The sequence below is a fragment of the Colletes latitarsis genome, chromosome 3 (assembly GCF_051014445.1).
Source record: "Colletes latitarsis isolate SP2378_abdomen chromosome 3, iyColLati1, whole genome shotgun sequence".
In the NCBI taxonomy this organism is placed as follows: domain Eukaryota; kingdom Metazoa; phylum Arthropoda; class Insecta; order Hymenoptera; family Colletidae; genus Colletes; species Colletes latitarsis.
The window spans coordinates 29,050,766-29,078,716 of NC_135136.1; the positions used below are offsets into that span (position 1 = coordinate 29,050,766).

The window sequence follows — 27,951 nt, forward strand, 5'->3', positions numbered from 1 at the left end:
TGGAATAAGCCCACGAAGAAGAAGAAACGTAATGGTCTTGGCGAAACAGGAAGTGGAGTTGAAGATTCTTCCTACGAGGAGACGCGTTTCCATCGCCACGGCTTAGACAAGCCGGTGGGTTTAGGCACTCGAAAAGAGTTGGCAAAGGTTGGAAAGGAAAGAGGAGGAGGCAGAGGAAAAGGAGGAGGAGGGTCGGACACGAAGAAGGAACGGTACCGACCGTTTACACCGTGACGAGGACGAAAACGTGGCGCAACGGAACGTCGGCGTTATGTAAAAGCGTAAAACGACTTAAAGATTCGCCTCACGCTCTGCCCCAGCTAAGAAGCTCTTCTCCCGACTTTCGTCTCCTCTACATCACTAATGTTCCCTGTTGTTTTGCCTCCACACGTTTCTCAAACTCCTTGTAACCTCTTGGCAACTTACGACTAAACTTCGCGCCGGTATGGTCATTATTTCTATATACGTTGAACGCGTTTATTGAATCATGTTTGTTTTCGTCGACAAGACGAAGGTTTGGGGAAATACATCCTGATCAAAGACGCAGAATCGTAATTGCTGATAAAAAGGTAACTATGTTTTCTGCCCGATAAGAGAAAACCAAATGTGATTCATTAGTTACGAGTATCGATAATCTTGTATTCTTTCGTTCGTGTAACTTGCATAAAATCAAAACACGGAGTAAAAAGTGCAGGTTTCATTTATAGAAATCAAGGCAAACTTGGTAGTATCGGTAAAAAAGAAAAAAAAACAGAACTGTAATTCGATAATAACTTAAAAATTCCTATTCTATTCTCTGTAATTATGTGTTTCGATAGAATCGAATGTTGTGGTAAAAATTCAGTCAGTGTTTTCATTCTTCGTCACTGGGCATTAATATGGAGCTAATTCTATTCGTCGAGGGAGAAATTAGAGGATGACAAACCTAATTGATAAAGACAGACGTTTGAAAAGATGGATAAAGTTCTTCTATAGATAAAAATTTCAAAAAATAAACAACTGTTTATGCGTTACTTGTTAACTAGAAATACAAATTTTTATTAAAAAATGAAACATCTTACAACAGACGGATAAAAATTTAATTATTTGATCGAATAAACGTCGTGAAGTAATTATTATGTGTAACTCTTTTCAAGTATAATTGTATAACCTTAAAAAGAAAAAAAAGTAGTAGCGCAACGATTACACAATACCATGTATAAATTTATGAAAAGGAAAATAAAATCGTTGAAAAAAATTTGCAATTCGAAATTAAGCACAAATCAACGAAGGATCCTTGCGTTCAAAGAATGCATAGTTTGATGTTTGAATTTTTCACTAAAGCGTACAAAAAAAGTGTGATCTGTCTTGCATTGTTTCGCCAGCGTGGCAAGCGGATCTTGCAACTTCCTGAAATTCTTCCAGTTACAATTATACGCGTCGAAACGTAAATTGATGTCCAAGAGAGCAATGGTTTCCGCGTTCCTCTCATGCTTAATTTACATACGAACAATCAGTCTTCGCGAAAGTTCCTCTTTCATCGTATCAACGGACTGTTCGCAATGATTTACATTTTCGTTTCTCGTGTTGCTCTAATTAACGGCGAGCAAAAGTGATCGTGAAGAACCCCGGGAGAGAATAGGCGACGAGAGTGTCGGAGAGTAGGGGAAGTCCTTATTCAAGTTATCCGCTGACAGTGTTGAAGCTTGAGGCCCAGAAGAGCTCAAAACGGGCCTACACAGTGCACAATCACTTACGGGCCGTCTGATTCGAACTATCCCCGGCGGAGAGAGTGGCGATAATCGCTCGTGGAACGCTGAATCGACCAACTGTAATCTTCACTCGGGTGTGTGTATACAGAATGTTAACAATAATACAACAATAACAACAATAAGTGTTGCTTCTTTTGCTAGAATCTCTAAACAATAACGATGTTACATACCATACAGAATATCTATTTTTTCAAAATGTATTAGGGATAGCAAACAAATTTCTTTCGCCATTGAAGAAGATAGAGAGTTATAGAAATATGATATAAGAATTTGTCTGACCCTTAAGAAGATGTTGGAATTCGTCCCTTTAATTTAAAAAAAAATGTTTTTAACAAGCATCTCGAATTCTTCCTTTTATACTTTTCACCGTTATCAGAATGTTAATCATTATCTTCAATAAATCCCCAAAAAAAGAAGTCTGGAGACGTAACGTCAAACGAAGAGGCCACACGATAGACCCACCACGTCCTATCTACTTGTTTTTAAATTGGAAATTATATTCCTGTTCTTTTATCGAAGGATACATTTTCTGGTAGACTTGGTAAAATGCTTTCTAAATAACTCACGTAGACTGCTTTAGTGTTGTGTGTCACGTAAAAGGTCCCTTAGATAAAACTCGTCAAACTCATTTTTAGCCGAGGGTTAATTTACAACTTGCTATGACGTACCAGTAAATATACATTTACTTTGCAACAGTCACAAATATTTTAGGATACTTATTTTCAGTGATACTAATTATTCACTTTTGTATTAGAAACAAACATGTGTAGTATTAGAAAGAAATGATAGAAAAGAAAACTTTTCTTTTAAATAACATTGTTTCATTTTTGTAAAGATAATTCACACTGAGTTGCAAATACAGAAACATAAAAATCTGGTACGAAATTTTGATCCTACGTTACTTTCAAAATTTACACAAGGTGCAACAATGTTTCGGTTACTTAAGAGCTTAGCGATAATAGTTCTTCAATGTAAACTGATAATTAAATTACCCTTTTTCTTGTTCACCTCTGTTACCAAGAATTTCTTTAGACATGTAAATTTCTAAATCAAATTTTATACCTGTACAACTGTATATTAATACAAAGAATATTTTAAATAAAACTAACATTTATTGTTGTACAGTGAACTTTATCAATTGAATTTTCCTTAGATTCCATTACTCAGAGATTAATGTTCTAATAATGTTTATAACAAGGTGATCAAACGAGCCACGAAATCCAATAGCCTAAGTCGCGTATTTGATATTCCTAATCTGCGTTCTTAAGGTAATAAAAAATAATCATTCTGCTATCCACGATACTTAGTAGCCTGTAACACTTCAGAGGGGAACACCCTGTATATATACGCGTACACCTTGAAGAATCTAAGATCCTATCGCGAAATGCTTCGAGCGCGATATGACCGCCGCCTATTGCTACTCGTCTTACCGGCGATTCTCTTTTTCTCTTTCACTCTCGTGGCCTCTCCTTCTCTCGATTATCGTTTTACCATTCAACCTGGGATTTATCTCGATCGACGGAACATGCCCGCGGTGTGCTCTCTGTCCCCGATATGGCCCTATAAACGTCGCTTTAATTGCGGCTAATAAAATCGCGACACTTCTGAATGTACTCGCTTTTCTGCAACCGGATTTCGTGAAAATTGTGCGCGTTAAAAATAGCCTTGGCAAGAAACGGCAATAAAATCTGAAAAATACCAACGGGAAAGGTTGGCTTTCTTATTCGTCGCGACGTCGAAGAAAACAATCATTGGACGACTATTCTTCCATTATAGTCACTGTATTTTCCCAATCAATAATTTCCTCAGATTAATTAGTTTCGAAAAAGCATTGCGTATTGCTAGATATATTGCAGCAATTGATAGTTACTTGTAGTCGATAAATAAATATGTTTAAAGAAGAAATCTTTTGCTTTGACTCTAATCCTATCCAGAAATTTAACTGTGAGGTCTGTAAGTATATTTATACAGGGTGTTCGGCCACCCCTGGGAAAAATTTTAATAGAGGATTCTAGAAGCCAAAATAAGACGAAAATTAAGAATACCAATTTGTTGATGGAGGCTTCGTTAAAAAATTATTAATAATTAAATTCAAAAATTTCAAATCGTTTTGGAAAAATTATTTTCGGTTGCGAGGGTCAATTACAATTATTTTTGGTGAATACACATACTTCCGAAATCCTACCCACCTTCGAGAAAAAAATTCGAGTAAGTGCTGAAAGTTTTGGGTGGAAAAAAAAGACTTTCGAATCGTCTTGGAAAAATTATTTTTAGTTGCAGGGGTCAATTGCAAGTATTTTTGGTCAACAGACATACCCCCGAAATCCTACTCAATTTCGAGAAAAAAATTCCTTACCGAAAATATAATTTCTGGCCAGAAATGTCTGCCTGAATTTTCATGCGAATCTTTAAAACGTCATAACTTCTGAACGGATTGGACGATTTTAATGTTTAAAAAAGCAAACTCCGCGTATTTTGATGGAGAATATGTAGAAATCGCAAAAATATTCGAAAAGTTGGTCCATGACCCCGCAAAATGAGAAAAACCCCATAAAAATGGTCCAATTTTCAAACAGCGATAACTCCTACAATTCTGAATATATTTCAATGAAACTTTTTTCTGAAGTAGAGCTCATGGGTACCTACAAAAAAGTGTTAGACAACTTTTCTGTAGGGCATCAAAGAAAATTATTAAAAATGAAAAAGGAATTTTTAAGAAAAATCGACAGGGGGTAGGTGCTGAAATTTTTCGGCGAAAAAAAAAATTTTTAATTAATTCTGAAAAAATTATTTTCAGTTGCGGGGGTCAATTACAATCATTTTTGGTGAATAGGCATACCCCCGAAATCCTACCCACTTTCTAGAAAAAAATTCGAGAAGGTGTGAAATTTTTCGATAGAAAAAAAAAAAATTTCAAATCGTTTTGGAAAAATTATTTTCGGTTGCGGGCGTCAATTACAATCATTTTTGGTCAATAGACCTACCCCCGAAATCTTGCGCATTTTCGAAAAAAAAATTCAGTACGGTCGGAACTTTAAACATTAATAACTGTTTAACGAAGCCTTCATCAACAAATTGGTATTCTTGATTTTCGTCTTATTTTGGCCTCTAGAATCCCCCATTAAAATTTTTCCTAAGAGTGACCGAACATCCTGTATAGTAATGAATTTTACGTATTTTATAACTTGATAAGTAAAATAGCAGTATATAAATTTACTCAATAATTCATTAAGTATAATAGAGTAAAACTTTAATATAAGTAGAAACAGTGGGTAGTGGACAGACATGCTGGAGCAACTCATATCCAACAAATTTTCAAATTCAATTATCTCAAAAATGAAGCATTAAATGAAAAAATGTTATGCATGATTTCCCATTTGCTTTTTCACGAAGAATCACCGCCAACTCAGAAATAGATTGAAAATAGTTCGCGTGCTCACTCAGAGAATAATTAAAATAACTACCTTTTTTGTGTTTGCAGGCACCTTGTCACAGAATCTTTCAATCTTTCGAATATTCTAGATTTTTTGACGAATTTGTTGAGAGTCCTTTGCAATACGTGTTTAACTAACGAATATTTTTAAGTGGCTCGAAAAATTAAAATCTAATTTACAACTATCAGACTACATCATCGTGCATAAATTACATGCAACGTACAACATCTAATGAGACTTCTCATGCAATTGATTATTCATGAAGTTAATGTAAAATCAGTTTGTGAATCTCCCCTTAAGGAAACTAAGGAGTTTAGTAGAATCAAATATACTAGCTCGTTTTGTAATTAAAAATTTTTAAAGTATAAAAATGGGAACAACTTAGGAACGATTCGTTTATCCTTACTCTTGAATTGCTACAAGTCAGTACTCGGCACTTAGCGACAATTAGTGCCAGCCTCTATACTTTGTTCTAACTTCGTGTCTTGCGAGACACTGTTACCGAAATATATCATATTGTTACGTTACAGCTCGGTCTACTTTCTTCTTGTCCCGATTTCAACATGGTTCCTCCGTAGCAAAGAGGAATTCTTCAATTCCTCCATTTATTGCAAACGTTTCGTCTCGAAAACTGTTTTTTTATTTCAGTGTACTCTGCAAAGATCGCTTCGAAGAACTGAAGTCACATAACTAAAATTTAAGAAAAAAATATATTTCACGAGTATTGGTGTTTCATTTTACTGATAAATATACATTAACCTTCTATAATCTAAATTACTTTTGGATTATGAAAAAACTTGTATAATACAATAATTTCAAACTTTTAAATTGTACCCATTTTTACGCAGAAATTGTAACTAATACTTGTAAACAGAATGTTTGACGGTCATTGCTTTAAAGCTATAGCGGCCTATATTGATAGACAGATCAAACCAGTGCTTGGAAATGTAGATATATGGGCACTTGACCTTAGTTTCACGGAGGTTATAGAGGGTTAAACCTCCCAAATCAGTTCTTCTATGGCTAAATCGACAATGACAAATGGTGCCACTTCGAAGGCTCCATTCAGAGAAACTGATTGTCGCTGACATCTACAAATCTAACCTGCTAGCTACTACAAGGTTTTATCATCCGATCAGCTACTCAGTCACCGATAACCGTTTTACCATTCGCCAAGGATTTATCTCGATGCTCGGTACATGCCACCGGCAGACTCACTGTTCGCGATAAGGAAACGCTATGATAACAAGCCATTATTTGCTGGAGTAACACAGCGTCATGCTGCGACTACGCGGCTAGCACGTGTTTCACCTTTTTGTTTAACTTCTAATCGACTGCAGAAGCTGTCGCGATTCCGTTATCTGCCTAAACAGTTGTCGCTGTACGCGTAGGACGCGTCTGACGGCGACCTTTTATTCGATGAACATTTCACCCACATGTCGATGTAACACTTTCGATTTCTACGATCGTCTCGATTGTTATAATCGTACTAGAAACAAGAACAATATCAACGATAATAAAGGTAATCAAAAGGTGTGGCTAGGATAGCAATCGTTTTAACTATCTGTTGTATAGCACTTATCTCCTCGAATTTTATTTAAAGTTGATGTCATTTTCCAAGAATTTGAGAAAATTTCATCTTCTCAGCTAATTTCGATCGTAACACTGACCTAGAGATCAAGTTTGAGAATTGTGTTAAATAGGAAAGACCAAACATCCGTCACTTTGTCTTTCGAGAATGGAAGTTCGTTTCAGGATGAATATAACGATGTATCGTGCAAAAGGTGGGGTTGTTTTAGGTCACGTATTCTCAAAAATATACGTTGCACGATTCTTCACGACGTATGCTAGAAATATCAAACTCCGCTTCGTCGATAAAACGTACTTTCAAGAATTACTGTTACGGGTTTACGATCCCGAATGACCTTGTAAGATATTCTAATCATTTTAGAAGCAACTGCCATCAATGTAATTGAATAAAAAGTGTAACGGTCAATTTAAAAAGACAAGGTTCGCCTTGAAATGTCCATAATTCTTTCGTGAATTAATTTTTCTACACGGAATATTAACGTCCCTCGAAACCTTTCCTAACCTTCCTAAGTTTAGTTTTTTAGTTAAGTATACTTTCACCTTGAAACATTCGTGAGAACGGTCATCGCATCTTTCTTTTCGACGCGATTATTTGATACGAAGTGAAACCACGCATAAACTCCGATATTCTATATTTAAATTAATTCATATGTTCATTTGGATTAAAAAAATTTGTTTTAATTTTCAAAAACCACTAAATTTTATTTATATATTTCGATAATTTGAAGGTCTCGAAATTATCTTTTATATTCTACGTTACTTTCAATTTATTGTATATTATCTTTACAAAAGATTCGAAAGGAATATGAAAAAATCGGAATTTTTGGAAACAGAATTACAAAGCAACTGTTTCAATCTGTGTACTTCAAAAGAATTAAAATTAAAATTAAAATATATAATGAATCCCGTAATATTGTATTATATGGCGGATTGTGGATACAAAAACAATGAAAAGAATTTATGTAAAGTCCTTGTTCTCGAGTTATAGCTATTTTTCTATTACCATAATGTGTACTTGCTTATCTTTGCAGAAATTACACGGAACAGTTAGCTTTGAATCAAATGCAAGTCTGTTGGTATTCACCAGATATAGAATAATTCATTCTTTCTTACTCTGAAACTGGTTAATCTTGATAACAGTTGGATCAATGGAAATCCATGTGCTATTCATCAATGAAGATATCAGCAATAATTTAATGTAAATGTATGGGCAGGGATAATTAGCTGTGCAAGTAACTGTACATAACTAGAGTAGAACTTGGGAACAAAGTCGAACGAGTCACATATTTATACGAAATTTTTCTCTTGCTTTTGTGCCCTTAATTCGCCATTGAAGTAGGTCCCTACATATTACTCGTCAAACAATACTCATTATTCGTTGTTACACTTATGTTTTAATGTTCTATGAAAAGAAATACAGAAAATCTGTGAGATCATTCTAGTATTAGCGTTTCTAATTACAAGAATAAGCATATGTAATCTCGAAATTCATACATAAATATTGTATTATAAAATGGAGTCCTCGTAAGCACGTCCAATAACGCAAACAAATTAACGAGTTGTTTGAAAATTTCGAATCTGTATCGACACGGTTTGAATAGTTTTCTTGGTCCCGAAAGATCACTTATATGGGTGATTATTCAGTGTTATTTGTTTTAATGTTTCCTAAAAAAAAAAAAGAATACGAAAAACTTGTGGGACCATCCCAGTATTAGCGTTTCTAGTTATAAGAATGAACGTATACAGGGTGAGTAATTTAATTCTTTCACCTTAATTTTTCGTGTAAACTACATACAGTGAAAACTCGATAAATGTCACTACTCCGGGTCCGGTCATAAGTGTTGCAGTTTCTGATCACTTACGAAACAGTGGAAGCGTTCCGTTTGAAAATAGCTACCTCCTATTCGATAAATGTACCCAGCACCTCGATTCGTCGTTCTTTGATGTTTCCGAAGATAGAAAAGGACAACACAAGAAGGATAAACAAAGAGAGAAAGACTTGCAAGTACAATATTTAATTCAATATCATGCTACCAAATATTGACCGATTTATATCGAGTTTAGTTTCATTTTAATCAAAATATCTCCCCCACATGATAGTAAAATTTTTATTAACAGAAAGTAAAAAATAACAAATTTTCTTCTGTATAATAGCGTGGTCACACTGACATGGGCATTTAAACGAAGGTGACGAAGGCAATAAAGATTTTTCAAGAAAGCCGCTACGTCTCCGGTTACACTTCCCCTCATTGATTCAAGAGGGATCCCCCTAATGGTGGGAATAAAAATGTATCATTTACGGAACAGCTCTTGGGGACATTTATCGAGTTTTCACTGTATTGTATAAAAAAAAGTTTCGAACGAAAGTTGTTTGGAACAAAGAGGAGCATACACGGCAACAATTAATTTTTTGCTGTTTTCCTTTTTTATCAAAATATGAAGAACACCTTGGGTTTTTTAACTATAATGTGTAATGTTTAATCATGCCATTCGAAAGTCTATTCAATACAGAATAAAAATTTATTAAGGTGCAAGAGGTCAGAAATTTGTTTTTTAGTTGATTTTGAATGCAAGGAATGTTAAAAATATTCTCCATTACAATCAATGCAAGCATGTAGGTGATTAAGTAATGCAAGTGATACATGTGTAAGTGTTTCTGCAGTTATAGCAGCTCATGCACCTTAATAATTTTTTATTCTATATTCAATAGACTTTCGAATGGCATGATTAAATGTTGCACATTATAGTTAAAAAAACTCAAATCCTTCAAATTTTGATAAAAAAGGAAAACAGCAAAAAATTAAATGTTATCGTGTATGCTCCTCTTTATACAAAACAACTTTCGTTCGAAACATCTTTTTATACAACACGTAATTTACAAGAAAAATTAAGGTGAAAGAGTTAAATTACTCACTCTGTATAATCTCGGAATATCGTACGTGAAAATTGTATTACGAAATGAAGGTCTCGTAAGCACGTCCAGTGACGCAAACAAATTGAGTTATCCGTATATTGCGAATCTGCGTCGAGACGAATAGTTTTCTTGGTCCCGAAAGGTTACATCGTCGATTGGAGCGTTTTCCTCTTAGAGACAAAAAGATTACGCCGGACCGTTAATACGGTTACGCATTATCTAGATTGCTACCCGTCGGCTTCCGCCGGCCGAGAAACAGCATGAGTAATTAATCAAAGACAATCAAACTCTGGGAGCGTCGGCTTAAGCCGACTCCCAACAAACGGAACGCTATCCGTCATCTTCTCTCTGTTAAAACTCGCGGGGGAGAGAAAAAAAAAAGGAAGAAGAGGCGGCGAGAAGAGAAGAGCAGAGTAGGAGGAGAGACAGAAGCGCGGCGTTCCACTCCCGGATGTGAATTATACGAAAAGCTCGTGCCTCACGAGCCGCCGGCGACTTTCTCCGGGAAGGTTGCACGAGATACCGATCTGTGCTTTTAACGAATAAAATTAACGCCCCCGACGGTAATACGTACGAAAACCGGCGCGGGACCGTGCGCCGACGCTTTGGTTCCGGGCTCATGCCAGCTGCTGCTTTCTTTAATTATTCACCGGCGTAGACAACAAAGAAGTCTTCCCGGACAACGCCTCGCAATTACGCTAATAATATTAATTACCGCGATATCGCGCGATTCTCGGAACCACGGCCGAGTTAACGCATATATGTACAGTTAATGTAACACTAAATCTACCGATACTTCGCGTATACCCGCTTTAAAGAAACATATGTTCCATAATGTAGAATGCAGATAATAGTCAATTTCATAGTGGAAAAAAATACATTTTCTTTTATTTAGAAGTAAATAATGTATATTTTATAACTTATCGCCGTAGTTGTTATAAATTACAGGCTTCTCGATTGCATATTTTCCACGTGGATATTTTTATTTTTTCACGGCCTGTATACGGTTCGACTGATTTCAGAGTAACAAACTTTACAAGTTGAAATAAAAATTTTTTCCTCTTATTCTTGCTATTTAAATCAGAAGTTGACCAGAATTTGAAACCAAATTTCAAGGCAAGTATATACAGACTATATATTTTTTTCAGAAAACAAACAATAAGAAAAGAAATGAATACTGAAAAATTGATTGTACGTTTACTATAAGAAAAATCAGGAAGCTACATGTTAAATAACGCTTAGATAACGTTGTATATTAAGAACTCTTGAAAAGGGCTAAAATTAATGGCCAAAATGTCAAAAATTTATTGAGAATTAATATATATTGTCCCAATTTCATTTTTCACTCTATATGTCTAATCTGAGTTACACGATTCAACAATTTTTATACATAGCAATCTTTTACCCTTGTGGGGCGCTATAGAATCGGAAGATTTCTACAATAGAGGAAGAAAATGATTTGATTTAAATCTGTCGTTTTTACTATTTCGTCTACAATAGCGAGAAAAAATCTAAATTATAATACATCTTGACTATACCAAGATTATATACAATAAGAAAGTAAGTGAAAATAAAGAAGAGAAGGAAATAAGCAAAGAAAATTAATTTGTAGAAGTAAAATTATGTATGCTTTTGGTATAAAAAAGAGACATAGCTACGTCCTGTTATTAAATTAACATCGAATGTTATTAGTTCCGGTGCCTCAAAATTCCGTCGTTGAACCGAACCCTTCCATGCTTGAGACGTTCTTTTAAAATAGACCAATATGCTAGAAAGGGAACATTTACGTTTACGACGTCTATAAGAAATTCTAAATGTATTATTCATTGAGATCTTCGAGATGCAGCCCGGTAACTATAGAGCAAGTGATAAAAAGTAACTTGACACAACTCGCAGAGAGTTATCCAGTTTACAAAACAGTATGTTGTCGGAATTTTAGCAAAGTGGCAAACACTGTTGATGATACTGACATCGTCGTGACGATGTTTCCTAACACTTATATCAGTACGTGTGATCCTAAATATTTTACATTGTATGTTTATAATTTAAATTCACAATTACATTTTTACTCACCATATTCTTATATCGTAACGTAAATTCGTTCTTATAACGTAAATTAAGACATAATAGTGAGTTATCTATTAAACAGTGACTTTAATTAATATAAAACATAGTGTCTCATTTACTTGACATGACTATAGTTTCCATATTTGTAAATATTCTGTCATATAAATGACAGAAGTTGAATATAATTTGCAGTATAGTGGATTCATGGTTTATTAGTTATATTTTCATATAATAAAAGAAATTCCAGATAAAATCTCTAGACAATTTGCAGATAGATTAAGGGTTAACCATACTACAATATGGCCAGTAATAGATTTAAAAAAGCTTTAAAGGGGGTGGGAGGTTAACAAGAAATCATGATTTTTCAATACTCAAAAATTTTAACCCAAAAAATGACATCAGAAATATTCAAATTTCGATGATCGTGCAACGAACAAAAATTACTTGCAGGTACTTAAATTCAGATACATTTTTTTTGGTCAATTATGAGAAAGTTCCAATTCTGTACCCTCCCTTGTAATTGCTACTAACGATAAGTTAAAATGATTTAAACTATGAAATTTCACAGAATCTATTACCTCACCAAACTTTTCTATTTATAATCTTCTCAATGAAGAAGAGATTAAAGGAATTGCCAAAGCCTTTATCAAGCTTAAAAATTCAAATTTAAATAAAACTTGGGATTTATGCCCTTATTAATCGTTGGCAGAAGTATAATTAAGTAAATAGAATTGGATTAATATCTTACCGGTAACTATAGTTACTCATTAAAATTTCGCGTATATTATGGAACAATTTTTAATATTTGATTATTTTTACGTGCATTTATTTTTAACTTCTTACATATTATTCCAATATAACTCGCAAAGAAGCCAATAATTTATAAGACGCAAGAAAATATCAAATGTTACGCTCTATTTTCAGTGAAGCTGGTGTCTTGATTGTTCCATACAGTACAATAATGATTCTTTAAATGAACACCTGATGTGATTCGTAAGTATAACATTTCTATTCCTCAACGATATCGTGGTACATAAATCTCTGTTAGTGTCAAATTTCGCCTCCGCTGTACGAAAGATGAGCATGCCAACCCCGGAGCAATGTTTCTTAATGATGAAAAGTATGAAAGAGCTTTTAAAGAAAAGAATTTATTAACACACGTGGTTACTCTTACGTTATCCCGTGGAAGAATGATCGGCTGTCGTCGCGAACCGATCGCCCTACTATTATCATAATTTGCTTACAGGTTTGTCCGCGAGGCTACCAAGTTAAGAATACTTATATAACACTAATGTTACAGTTTATTTTATGAATCATTACTATAGTAGCGTATTCGCGATGAAGCTTACTGTAATGCAAGAGTTAATACATAGTCTTCTAAAATAACATTAATCTTTCTTCGTAAAATTCGATATTTAGTACGCACCAACCTATAATATCGTGCTGCAGAGGATGAACCGGATCCAAACATCGACGAAGTTGTCTCACTCGAACAGAAACTCGATAGCAATCGTTACGAACGTCATCGTCCCGCAGCGAAATCATAGCACGAAAAAGAGCAATTAAGAACGCAGAATATCGAAGTGGGCATTCATATATTTCTTTTTTTGCCTCCTCACGACCGAGTCGTTAACCGTTGACTTTTTAGCGTGTTGGTTGTACAATCTCGTAAAACTTGACGACCACATTAGCGTGGTCGGGTCGTTGTTACGCCTCGCGGCTTTCATCGGGGGCCCCCTTTGACTCCCTTTTCGAAACGTTGCGAGTTATAAAGGAAACTTGTCACGCGTTCACTCGAGGGATACGAATGTCCCACGGATCTAGAAGTGACGTCACTTGTTTGTATACGTGAATGTGTCCAACGGGGCGTGCAGCGATTCGGTAAAAGGGCCACCGCGCGAAAGTGATCTGACTGCCTCGTAACATACTCCTCGCATAAAGAATCGGAGCCAAATTAGAAATTCGACGAAGGTCGACGCTCGTTTGCATTCCCCGACGATCGAAATTAATACGGGACTCCGTTCTCGAAAGCGATTAATTCACGTAGTTGTATCAGAGTCTTTTCAGGGATTGGCTGTATTTTTTTAACTTTAAAACATTTTATATATTTCTGGTATCACCTTCCAAATACGAAACTGTGGTTTGGTTGTTCTAAGTCTTCGAACCCAAATCACGTGCACGTATTTGCGATCATAAAATTTGTAATACGTCCGGTTTTCCGAATCGATGTTTGTGTATTGTGGAAAGAAAGAAAAATCAGACGCGGATCGAAGAGAATGTGGCATAATCGGTAAAAAGAATGTGGACAGCGTCGAGTAACGTTTGCTTTTATTCGCAGGCCTTAAGATAGCTGACTAAAAAGTCTGACCCAATACTACTTGCAATTCCTTCCAGGGCCGATGTTTCTTTCTCCCTACAATGGGCATTGAGTTTAAACTATAAATTATAACGTGATTTTTTTGTAAAATTGATTTGACGATCAACGTATTTCTAGGTGTTCTGTTTGTTTTTAAAATCATGAATGGGATTAATATTTGTCCTAAATTGTTGATGTTATTCCATTTGATCACATTAAGGGCATCGTGTATTTTTACAACAAGAACATCGGGTTACGCTTTACGAAGAAACCAATGATATCAATGGATTATTCATTAATGTTAATAAATTCCTGCAAGACTCTAGATTTTCTCTGCAATTACAGTTTATTGTGATCTCTAGGTTAAGTATACGTTTAAGGGGTCATTCCTCTGTGAAAGTAGTGAAATTTATGTTCATGAATTTTTTTAAAGCTAACGTTGTGATTCTTTTTTGTAGTTCGTTCAACTATATTTTTTATACAGTTTTAGGTAATTATTTTTTACTGTTATCTCGATCGTAATAAACATATAGTTAAAATTCACGTCTTGTTAGTGTAGATTGAAGCTCTCAGAATGGTCCGAAACCAAAAAATTGATATCGTAAATTGGCAAAATGGCACAATTTGGAAGTGAAAATTCCAGAATTTTGTATCTTTTTCGGCAATATTTTAACAATATACTCAACATAAAAATATAATTTTAGTACTAACGAGAGGTACATAGTAATTTGTGGAATAGCTTGTATAAATTTCAGAGCATTGTAGTTTTTGAGATTTTTATCTACGCCAGGTGAAAAAATTACGTTTTAAGGAAAATGTATTTTATACTAAAACTAAGTACTAAATTTGTTAAAATATTACTCAAACAATACTTCATTTTTGTTTAAAACTCTAACAGTGCATTCTTAAATACATGTACTTTCGAAAAATTAAAAAAAAAATCGATTTTTTGATGTCACAGAGGAATGACCCCTCAAATCTTTTTTCACATAATTTATTCATCAAAGGGTTATTCCCTTGTTTAAATAAATACAACCAAAAATGAATATAGAATGTTGGTTTGTCTCTTTCAAAAAGAGAAAGTTTTCTTTCATTTATAAAAACCATCGATGTGCGTGTTGCGTTTAATTTTTCGAGACACAAGTCAAGAGGGTGCAACCGTGCCCCTTCCTTGGCTTATTTAGACAATGAATAAGACCGATTGGGTCTGTTGGTATATACGTGGCAAATTTTTCGTCACTGACCTTTCTTCTTTCTGGCAGTTTCTTCCGAACTGAATATTAATTGTATTTTTAACCAGCCAACTTTATTCTAAACCGTATTTTCATTATATATTTTCACAGCTGACACTTCAAGACTTGTTTGTAAAACATTTTGTTTGTTTCTATGTAATTGTGTTCCTTTGGTGTCCCGCCAAATATGGAAAATCAGAAGCTGCATTTTCGGCATATTTTTCTTTTTTATTATCGAAAAGGTAAAAATGCTGTTCAAGCAAGAATAAAATTGTGTGACGCGTATAGAGAAGATGTTTTAACAGAATGGCAGTGCCAAAACTCGTTTGCAAAATTTCCTTCCTGCAATTTTGATATGGAAAGTACCCCACATTCTGAAAGGCCAGATAAAGCCGACGAAACAAACCGACAAATAACAACACGAGAAATCGTTAAGAGGTAAAATTTGTCGAATTTGACCGTTTGTGATCACATGAAACAACTTGGTTTCGTTTCGACATTTGGGTTCCACCATGATAATGCCAGACCTCGCGCAAGTTTAGTAACTCGTCAGAAGCTATTGCAGTTTGGATGGGATGTGCTACCACACCCACCATACTCCCCAGATCCTTTAAACAATTTCTTAAACGATAAAACATTTACTTAAAGCGACGATATCAAAAATCACTTGCAGTAGTTGTTTATAAATAAAGGCCAGAAATTTTATGAGCATGGAATCATACTACTACCAGGAAGATGGCAAAAGATGTTGGACCAAAATGACCAGTACACAATTCGATAAAATATTTGTATGTCGGAATCGATTAAAAAGTTTTAGTTCTCAAATTGAATGTTATTTTACGCTGTGTAAATAAAATAATATTGGCCCTAATCGATATCTTTTAATCGATGCAGAGAATGTCATCGGAAACGCAAACGTGCGTTTGGTTGGCGTTGACGTTTGGATGTGTCCTTTGAAGGTAGTCGAGTTGGTTGTCTGGTTATTGGAACGTTTGGAAAAAGAAGTATTCGAAAAAGAAAAGAACAGAATTAAAAGGGTTTCCAGATGGAAAGGACGTGCAGGAAAATTAGAAAAGAATCCCTGCATAGGATTCATCCGTTTTCGTTGAGTATTCTAGTTTATTAGTAACGTGTGTGTTCCAGTTATTAATTGATCGTTTATTTAGTTAAAAGTTTCAAACAAAATAAAAAGTGACACGACAAAGGCTGCCCGAGAGTACCTGATAGAAGTAGCCCTAGAGCAATGACTGTTGAAGTGGTTTCTCCGACATATATATTATAAGAAAATTGTTCCTTTTCACGAAGGAGAAAAACGAAATTACTTTCCGAACAACCCAATATTTAAACTATGTTTTATTTTTATTCCACCACCTATTTGCAATATAGAACTTTAAGGAATAATTTTGTTAGATATTAGAACGCCTCTAGAGGGTGAAGAAACAAACTAGAATCCGCGAATTTCATTCGTCTGTAGGCGAAGACCACCCTAACGCGGACTGTTCTCGTAAAGCAGCGCGCGCGACCGGTGTCAAGTCCTCGTTCGGTCGACAACAGCTCGCCGAGGCTGTCCATTTCTCAAGGTGTTTCATTTTTCGTTGCGTCAATAGGCCTCCGGACATCCCGAACGCAGCCGTGCCGCGGCTGAATGTGCAGCAAGAGCCGTGGTCAGCCGGTCGATCGACTCCGTAGCTTTGCACGCGTATATGGTATCCACGCACGATCGGAATTTTCCGATAGCCACCAACCGGCGATTTATGGACGCGTGAGGAAACGGACGCGAGCCGTTATACAAGGCCTCGACTCGGGCCTGGAAAGGGGAGGCTCGACGTTCAAAGTCGATGTTCAATATCTGCCTGTATTATATCGCCGCGGGGTATCGCGGCTACTAGCGTTCGTTGAAAAACAATGCCACCTCCAACTATTAGGGCTTGGCGAGGTCTGTAAACGTCGATGCCACTGAATATTGCACAATTCGACGTCTGCTGACCATCTGACAAGCAAATTGAAACAACTATTCGTTGGTCATGCCAATTTTCCACGTTCAGGGATGTCTTCGATATTTTTTCAAATCATAGACAAGCATTCGATGGTTCAATAACGTACGTGTTATTTTAAAATGTACAAATACTCGGGTTTGCAAGCTTCAAGCGCCGGTCACCAGTGACCGTCGTTAAAATAAAACGATGGTCGATATGGAATTTTTATTTCTGTATTTATTAGACTTCTAACATGTAATTATATCGAATACCCGTTTCGTTCGTTCGCTCAAAGACACGATAAATTTAGAGTCAAAAATTCTCATCTCTTTTCTCATCTCATCTCATCTCATCTCTTTTGTCCTCGATGGCTGTCCTCGACTAAAAATTTCAACCAATGTGATTTTATAGGAGAAACAATGAGGCAGGTATATTATTTAAAGCAGTCAAGCTGTGTGCAACTATCAATTATGCAACGAATGAATCATTGGGGGTTGGATAGCTCAATGAATCTTCAACTTTGATTTATTCGTAAACTGGGGTTAACAAAGATAAATAACAGTATTCGACTGTTGAATCCGAGGTAAAACTAAAAATTAGGTCTCGAAAGCGGAGATTATTGTCTTCTATCGGGATACGAAGGTTTTCTTACTGGTGAGAACTGTACACCGAAGACGAGAACTTTGGCTCGACTCTACGAGACGTTTTATCGAGAATCGTTTGTCCAACCATCGCGGGAACTTGTGGTGTCGTAATCGGTTGCATAGAAAAAGTAACGTCGGTTGATTGTGTGATTGTGAAGTTTCGGAATTGTAATGGAAATACAGGGGATAATTGGCACGATTGCTCGAGACACAACTAATCGATCACTGATTATAATCAACAATTATTGTTCTGAAAGAGGAATGTACCAGCGAGGCGTGAACCAATCCTTAGCAGTATTTAACGATGTTCTAAGATATTTAAGATTATTAAAATTAAATAATAAAGAGGAGTGGGGTACTGTAATCACACGATCTTTCTAATTCAAATATAACGCCTTGATGTGATGCTTATTCAATCCACATTAAACAACTGCATAGTATCAGAGTAGAGGATTGATTAGGTATAAAGAAACTAGCCTATTGAAATACTAAGCTATCTTTGGTACTCGTTAACATTGGTTCGACATTCCTATGTTACAATCTCCATTAACAAGTGTGTCGGCATTGATTGCTTGTGTACCAGCCAGGGTTTTATTTTATTTTCTTTGTAAGTACAGTATACAACCTTAATGTTATTGATATTAATTATTAACACACAATATAAACCCAATGACGAAAGCGATGCAATCGTAATGTGTGAACGATTTTGTATTATATTTATATTTTATAAATTCTTTCTTCTTCTTTTCCAGATTCCTGTATCTGTTTTTCATTAAAACTTTCTAACATATTTTGGTATATTAACTGCCAACGTGACTTTATAAAATTTTCCCTGGGAATTGCTCAAGAAATTTTTACAATTTGTAATAGTATTTTATTTAGAAGATGTTCGAAAAAGAAATAACTTTTAATGTATGAAGTTGAGACTTGAATAAAAACTAAACTATATTTAGTAATAATTTGCTTGATTCTTCTACTCTCGAGTATTACCAGATTTTGGTTAATAAAATTAACTCTAATTTGGAAGTAGAAAGATTCTCAGAAGTATAGACATTTTATATAGATAAATTTAACATTTGAAATTGTTTGTAAAGTGACCCTTGTTATTTTACGAAAATATAAATTTTACCTATTAACGTAGTTGTTTCATTACAGAACAATTTTTCTATATGAAATATGTGGTACTTAAAGTTCCTATTGCACAGTCGTTTTGATAAATAAAACAAAGACATATGGAATAAAACGTTAAGTTTCAATTGCAAACTCGTGTTTTGATAAATAAAAGAAGGAAACTTTCCTCAAAACTCCAACGATCAATTTATCGTTATCGCTATTATTGGTTAATACATAACACAAAAACGAAAATAATAGCTTTTAGTTTGCATCAGTTTGTTTTAACAGCTGCAGGCTGCTGAAATCGACGGTCGATCGAGTCAAAGGAACACGGTGGGGACGGATCCATTTCAGTTATCCGGGGTAAAATCGTTTCAGTTACTCGAGCATTACAGTACCGAAAAAATTTCATTCGGAATCGTTGTAGAATTCATCCTGCCGCGTTTCGAACAGCAAGTTATCGAGATGGAGGTCCAGGTCGCGCCTTCCGCCGCAGAAATTGCCTATTCCCGGCGTGCAAACGGCGATTCGCAACAGAAAAATATTCTCAGCGTTTCGAGCGACGAACACGGCTCGCGACGAGCCTGGTGACTATACGACAACGATGCCCCGGGGCAAGGACTACGGGTTGCGACCCCAATCGCATTCGGATACTGCTTTGCGCAGGTGTGCGTGGTCATTAATCCAGAAATGGAAGTGAATGCGGGTCCAAATGCTGGCCAGGAGCGCGGCACGCTGCTCGCGTCTCTGTTCCTCGCATTTCTTTTTGCCGCTTTTTTCATTCCCTTCGTCGTGATTCCGGCAATAAAAAAGGGGCGTGGCCCGTGTGCCCCCAACCGGGCGATTTCGCGGTTCGAACACTTAAGCGTACCGTGTTGCACGGTACTTTACGCGAGAAACGACTTTTTACCCGTGCACCTATGAAACTGGTAGTTCTCTCTCGTGGCCATTAAGATCTTTTAAGATTATTTCAGGAATTAGTTTTTTTTCCGTTACAGTGTTTCTGTCCGTTGCACGGTATCGGTGTAATTTCCTCTTTTTTCTCGGGAGAACGTTGTACGCACGGAGGATCGAAGATACCTGGCGCAGATTCTAAATCTCGTGGAAAAAACGATTGGGTCTCTTAACATTCGATACGAACGCTAGATAAACTTTTTTTTAACGTCTCACGAAAAAAGTTACTTTGATGATCAATTAGTCTAAACAAAATATCAATCAGAAGTCATGGTACTTTGTCTCTTAACCCTGCTGCGGTCTTTGGGATATTTTTTTCCTAACGCAATCGTGTCTTTCTAAGAATTTCTACTCTTCTAAAAAATATGTATCTAAATTATCATGAGTACAGTTGTTTATGTTCATTATTATTGTATATAATTTAAATATAATATAGCATCTTTTTCCAACAAAAGATATAAAAAGTATAAAATACTTATACACTTCTTTTATCTTTTAGTTAAATTACACAATTGAAAATATTAATTCCTCACCTTTAGAACACTTTTGTCCTAAAGACCTTAACTATATAGTTGAATCGAGGAACGCAGCAGGATTAATAGCTAAAGACAACGCGTTCCTTTTTTGACGTATCGCATTAGTGTTCCCTCTTCAGCAAATTAAAAACAATGATTCCAACGTACAGAACGATTAAGAAAATTAATTATTGAGTATTTTTCAAAGTTTCAATTAGTAGTAAGATCAACAAATCAGTTTTAACACATTATGAATTCTGGGCCGCTGGGTTACAGTGATGATTCATAAAATGAACATCGCTCCGGGGTCAGCATGTTCATCTATCGTACAGAGGAAGCGAAACTCGATACCACCAGATATTTATACACTGATATCGTAGAAGGATAGAAATGTTCAACTTACGAATCACGTCTGGGGTTCATTTTAAGAACTATTGCTGTATTGTACAAAACAGTCAAGACATCAGCTTCACCGAAAACGGAGCGTAACATCTGGTATTTTCTTGCATCATATAAATTATTACTTAATCCAATTCTATATATACTTCTCCTAACGACTAATAAGATCATAAATCCTAAGTTTGGTTTAAATTTCAATTTTTAAACATGACGAAGGCCCGTCAACTTACGAATCGCGGTTCATTTTAAGAATCATTACTGTACGTCGCGTTTAACCCAAATATGAAAACGTGTCGCGAAAGACAACTTCCTCCAAAGTACAAGGAACGATTCAAAGACATCGCGTATGGATCGTGTGCCTAATCGCTGGACGCTCGCGAGGCACGGACGCAACCGAGTCCGGCGTTGCGACGACACGCATTGGTTTTCCATAGAATAGCCAAAGCCAGGCAGGCTCTCCGCGAGTGGCACGTTGAAAAAAATCGAACATAATTAACCCATAAAGCAACGCAATCGCCGGAGATCTCTTCGAGTTTACCCATAAGCGAGCGTCCAGTCACTTTCGAGCCACGGTATTCCGCGATGCGAGCGTCTGTGTTCATCCGTATGCACTTGCATGCACCGACGTTCGCAAAGACGCACCATTGCCTGTGTGTACGCTCTACACGTATATAAACACATGTAGAAACGGGCAATAGCCGATAGGCGGTTTCCCTTTAGTTCATAATGTAGAATTGTACGGTCTTACGAATGGTGGAATTTTAAGCGCGCCTCTCGAATGCACCTTCTACGCGCGGTTATCGCGACCGGGCGTTAAACGCGCATGGAGATCTTCCTCCTTGGAGAAACTCGGCGACAAGAAAGCTGACCGAATTAACGAATTGTTTTATTTTCAGCCCTTCAGTCTCAACCGATCTTGCGATTGTACATTTCATTTCCTGTTACGAAGGGCGCATAGAAAACAGGGAATATCCAGTTTCAACATTTGTCAGCAAGAGAAAATTTACTTTTCAATCTAATCGACTCCGTATTTTCATATATATGAAACAAGTCACGTAATTGGGGAGTGTTGATAGTGTCTATTTTTCTACTCCATTTTTTGTATAAACGCGACTATACAGGGTGTTCGGCCACCCCTGGGAAAAATTTTAATGGGGGATTCTAGAGGCCAAAATAAGTTAAACAGTTATTAATAATTAAATTCAAATATTTCAAATCGTTCTGGAAAAATTATTTTTCGGTTGCGGGGGTCAATTACAATAATTTTGGTGAATACACATACTTCCGAAATCTTACCCACTTTCGAGAAAAAACTTCGAGTAAGTGTTGAAAGTTTTGGGTGAAAAAAAAGACTTTCGAATCGTCTTGGAAAAATTATTTTTAGTTGCAGGGGTCAATTGCAAGCATTTTTGGTCAACAGACATACTCCCGAAATCCTACTCAATTTCGAGAAAAAAATTCCTTACCGAAAATATAATTTCTGGCCAGAAATGTCTGCCCGAATTTTCATGCGAATTTTTAAAACGTCATAACTTCTGAACGGATTGGACGATTTTAATGTTTAAAAAAGCAAACTACGCGTATTTTGATGGAGAATTTGTAAAAATCGCAAAAATATTCGAAAAGTTCGTCCTTGACCCCGCAAAATGAGAAAAACCCCATAAAAATGGTCCAATTTTCAAACAGCCATAACTCCTACAATTGTGAATATATTTCAATGAAACTTTTTTCTGAAGTAGAGCTCATGGGTACCAACAGAAACGTATTAGACAACTTTTCTGTAGGGCGTCAAACAAAATTACTAGAAATGAAAAGGAATTTTTAAGAAAAATCGACAGGGGGTAGGTGCCTAAATTTTTCGACGAAAAAAAAAATTTCAAATCGTTCTGGAAAAATTATTTTCGGTTGCGGGGGTCAATTAGAATCATTTTTGGCGAATGGACATACCCCCAAAATCCTACCCACTTTTTAGAAAAAAATTCGAGGTGTGAAATTTTTCGACGGAAAAAAAAATATCAAATCGTTCTGGAAAAATTATTTTCGGTTGCGGGGGTCAATTACAATCATTTTTGTTGAATAGACATACCCCCGAAATCTTGCGCATTTTCGAGAAAAAAATTCAGTACGGTCAGAACTTTAAACGTGAATAACTGTTTAACAAAGCCTTTATCAACAAATTGGTATTCATGATGTTCGTCTTATTTTGGCCTCTAAGATCCCCCATTAAAATTTTTCCCAGGGGTGGCCGAACACCCTGTATAAAGAATAAAAGAAGAACAAAATAAAAATTTCAACCTTAATTATAGGATGTAATATTCCATAACAACCGAAACTTGCTTTATCGAGTAAACGTTTTATTTGTTACTCGAATAAAATGTTCCCCATCTCTGGCTCGAAATATGAAATTCCGGTTCGCAGACTTTCGATTTACGATCAAAAACGAACAAGGCAAATCCCGCGGATAAATGCATGCATCGTTAAATTTCGTTCACTCACCGGTAGATATGGAGAGCGGCGGTGGCGTGGGCGTCGTCGAAGGTGAAGGGATTCTTCTAGCCGCGGCGGTAATTATAGCCGCTGGACTGTACCGAGGCACCTGCAACACCACAGGAGTTTTCACGGACAGGTCCACTGGTTCCAGCTGCACCGGCGGTCCCGCCGCCTGAAACAAGAACAAACGCGATCGTTAGTTAATGCGCGACAGGTACAACACATTTTTCAAGAAATTATCCTTCGAGGCAATATAGTAGAACGCCAATTATCCGGACAGCAAATATATCGTACGAACCTCGCGTCGCTAACTTTCGATTCTTCGACAATGTATTCATAGTCGCTTGGTGCTTATGGTGCGTTCTTTGAATAATGGAATATTTTTGTATAATATTAGAGGGACGAAGGAACCGAAATACTTTTGCAATTTAACATGTATTATCAATAATCTCCTCATAAGAATTTGTTCATCTAACCAAACATGGTTGAAAGAAACGCTTTGAGTACTCGTCGCCATTTTAAAATAATGGGCAAAAGGCTTCCACAAATAGGTCAATCAAGTCGTGTCTAAATATAGGAAACACGATGTTGAGTCTACTAAATGGAAAAGAAATTGGAAATATTTTTATGGAATATAGAAATGGGAAAAATTTTGTTCAAATAACGAGCGATGAATCGAAACTCGACAATTCAGACTGTAATTTTTCTCAAACAAATAACGTATGGAACGTTGTCTATCTAGGTGAGAATTTTCCCCATTACAACACGAAAAAACGAAGAACGATTCCTTTCTTTGCATCGCAATAGTGAGTATTATATAATATAATCGCAGAAGGTACTGTTCGGTGGCTTGTAAATTTTAATATTATACATAATACGACAATAACGAGTAATTACCCTCTTTACACTTATCGTTAGACCACTTCAACAATCTCTCACCGGTCCCTTCTCTGAAAACTCTCTTGATGCACTCTCAACTCGCTGTACTCACTGCACTTCGCTCTCATAACGCACTGGTTGCTCTCAAGAACGCACTTACCACCACACGCGTGCACACATGTACACTCATTGCTAGCACTCAACCATTCTGAAGCACGTACATTCCTAGAATCCTCGTTACCTAGACATCACGGTCATAGCAAAAACTCGAAAAACTCTTCCACATCTACGCAGTATATTATTACATGCATTATACGCCATTGCGCTATTACAAGATGATAATATTAAAGTTCTATTAGTATTATTTACATAATCCGCTTCACGATCGCTTCGAGAATTGTTACTCGTGCCTAAACGATGATTTAACTACGGTTTTCAACCATGTCTGACTATGCAAGATGAAACCTTATAATATAAAGAAAATTCAGAAAATATTACGGTTACTTTATAAATAAACTCTTTAGTTTTTAAATTATTTCTGATAATATATAGAATGAAAGAAAAAATGAACATTATAGCAAACTATGACTTCACAGACAGAATACTGAATAGTGTGAAAAATAAGCATTGATTTAATTAAACTATTCTTGCTCATATATCACAGTTCAAATTTCCTTAATTTATTTTAAATATTGTAATATAAAAATCACCATTATAATTGTGACTAAATCATAATTAATCTTTAACAGGTATTGTAGCGAATTTTCAGAAACCTAGCACAAGCCTTCATGAATTATAGCTTTATAAAAATAATGTATTTCTAATTAAAATTATGTTCTATTATTTTATTTATTCTCCTAACCTCATACTTTAAACTTTAGAATGCTCCTATTATGTTCTATTACTATACATTGCTTCAAGGCAAATATTTTTATTGTGATTTACTATATAACCAATTGCTTACAATGAAAATATCTACAAAGAAAGTCACTTTTTATTTTTTAATAAAACCCCACAATATTAGTTAGCTATTTGTAAATACATTGTACCAGTTAGAGATTCAATTTCCCAATAATAAATATTTATTATAATATCATGGGTCAATATTAGTTAAAAGTTTAATTTTCTTTATAGCAGTGTTTTCCAATTTTATTTATTTTCTTTTTTTATCATACTTATGACATAAAAAAGTGCTTGTAATATACTCACCCAATTGGAAAACACTGCTCTAAACCCCAAAAACAATAAAATAAATTTATACGATGACTGCCACGTCACCCATTTATAGAACCTTTCACTAAAATAATTCTTAAGAGTAGATGTTAAAGAAAATAAATCTAATAAATCTTGAATTTTAACGAGGCTGTAAAAATAAATTGATAATATTAATTCCTCACATTTAGGATAATTTTGTCCTAAAGACCTTAACTATATAGTTGAATCGAGGAACGCAGCAGGGTTAATAGCTGAAGGCAACGCGTTCCTTTTTTGATGTATCGCATTAGTGTTCCCTCTTAAACAAATTGAAAACAATGACTCTCACGGTTTTAGCACATTATGAATTCTGGTCTAAATTTTACGACAAATTGTGGCTAATCTCCAATTTCCAAAGATTCGGTTTCGTGGGTAATTTGAGGGGTTTAGCAGTCAATGTGTTAAACAAAATAACGTTAGAATTAATGAAAACAATTGGAAAGCCTAAACATTGACGAAAGAGCAGAAATTCGTCATAGTAAACGAGTTGTCGAAAGGAATTCGCGCATTGCAGTCGGAGCTATCGTACCACAGTGATCGCGCGCCCGATCTGAAATCCCTCCGAGGGAGTGAGTTCGATAAATCGATAGCCAAAGGTACTACCTTCGTACCTAGCTTATCTCCGGCAGCGCTCGATGCTAGTAGCAGGCCGAAGTGCTTTCGCGCAATTAGCATAACTAGCGTTGCTATTGACGTAGACTAATCACGACCAGTTCCCACGAGATCAGAGTGACCTGAGCTGCCCACTTGTCTATACGGTTGAGCCTATCCAGTTCCTTTGATCGTCTTCGATCGTCTGGCGATCGATAGAGTTGACGCACGGATGACGAACGCGAGACCAAATCAGTTTTCACGACTGAATCGTTTCATTAATCGTTGAACCACGTTCGATTTCATCCAACATCCAACACTTTCAAACGGATTGGAACAACATTAGTGATGATAAATTTTATGTTGTAACTTTTTAATATAAGTATACATTCGTTTTTAGACTATTAATAATTCTCCTACTTTTAAGGATTACCTATAACTATAACTGAAATTTCGCCATATTAACTGAACATAAATTTTTGAAAATTAAAATTTTGCTGGTATAACTAAATAATTTTTAAACGATTCATGTACCTTACGTCATAAATAATTTGCGATCAACCATTCTATACAGGGTGTTTAATGGGAGATTCTAGAGGCTAAAATAAGACGAAAATCAAGGATACTAATTTGTTGATTGAGGCTTCGTTAAAAAGTTATAAAAACATTTCCGACCATCAGTATATTTTCGGTAAAGAATTTTTTTCTTGGAAGTACATAGGATTTCGGGTGTATGTGTATTCACCAAAACTGATTATAATTGACCCCTGAAATCAAAAATAATTTTTTCAGAACGATTTGAAATTTTTTTTTCGTCGAAAAATTTAGCCACCTACCCCCTGTCGATTTTTCTTAAAAATTGGTTTTCCATTTTTAATAATTTTGTTTGACACCTTACAGAAATGTTGTCTAATACTTTTTTGTAGGTACTTATGAACTCTAGTTCTCTCCAAAATTTCAGTGAAATATATTCACTATTGTAGGAGTTATGACTGTTTGAAAATTGGACCATTTTTATGGGGGTTTTCTTACTTTACGGGGATAAGGAGCAATTTCTCGAATATTTTTGGAATTTCTACATATTCTTGATTAAAATACGCGTCGTTTGCATTTTTAAAAATTAAAATCGTTCAATTCGTTCACGAGTTATGATGTTTCAAAGATTCACATGAAATTTCGGGGAACCATTTCAGGCCTGAAATTATATTTTCGGTAATGAATTTTTTTCTCGAAAGTGGGTAGGATTTCGGGGGTATGTCTATTGACCAAAAATGTTTGTAATTGACCCTTGCAACTGAAAATAATTTTTTCGTGAATGATTTGAAATTTTTTAATTTAATTTTTTAATAACTTTTTAACGAAGCCTCAATCAACACATTGATATTCTTGTTTCAAATTAGAAAGCATATGTTGTTTGCATAATTTACTACAATTTATTAATTTACAACGTAGGTTTATTAAACATTGTTGTGTTCGTATAATTATAAATTTCTTTACCTATCCGTTGAAAACGCTTATGCACGAAATTAAATTAAAATCAATGAATGAATCCTTCAAGATACATCTTTTGTATTTTAATACTACGCTTATTAGTCGTATCGGGAAATCTTTATTCGACGCTGTTGACTTCCTAGTCCGAATCATCGAACGCTCAGTTGTCGCGTTTTAATTCGATACTTATGTAGTCGATCTCTGTTATAATAAACGCGAATATAGCGAGGTCACGACTGTAAAGAGCAACGAAACATAATGTTTTTAATGTACCATTATTCCAATGCAATTCGCTTCTATA

General features: G+C 35.5%; 1 protein-coding gene across 2 annotated transcripts in view; it reads right to left on the bottom strand.

The window, feature by feature from the left end:
- LOC143340195 (uncharacterized) overlaps positions 1-27,951 on the bottom strand; it is a 937,384-nt gene that overhangs the window by 513,544 nt on the left and 395,889 nt on the right. For both annotated transcript variants that reach the window (XM_076761872.1, XM_076761870.1), the window contains one exon: positions 23,442-23,607. In XM_076761872.1, the coding sequence (XP_076617987.1) occupies positions 23,442-23,607 (166 nt within the window). The remainder of the gene's footprint in view (positions 1-23,441; positions 23,608-27,951) is intronic.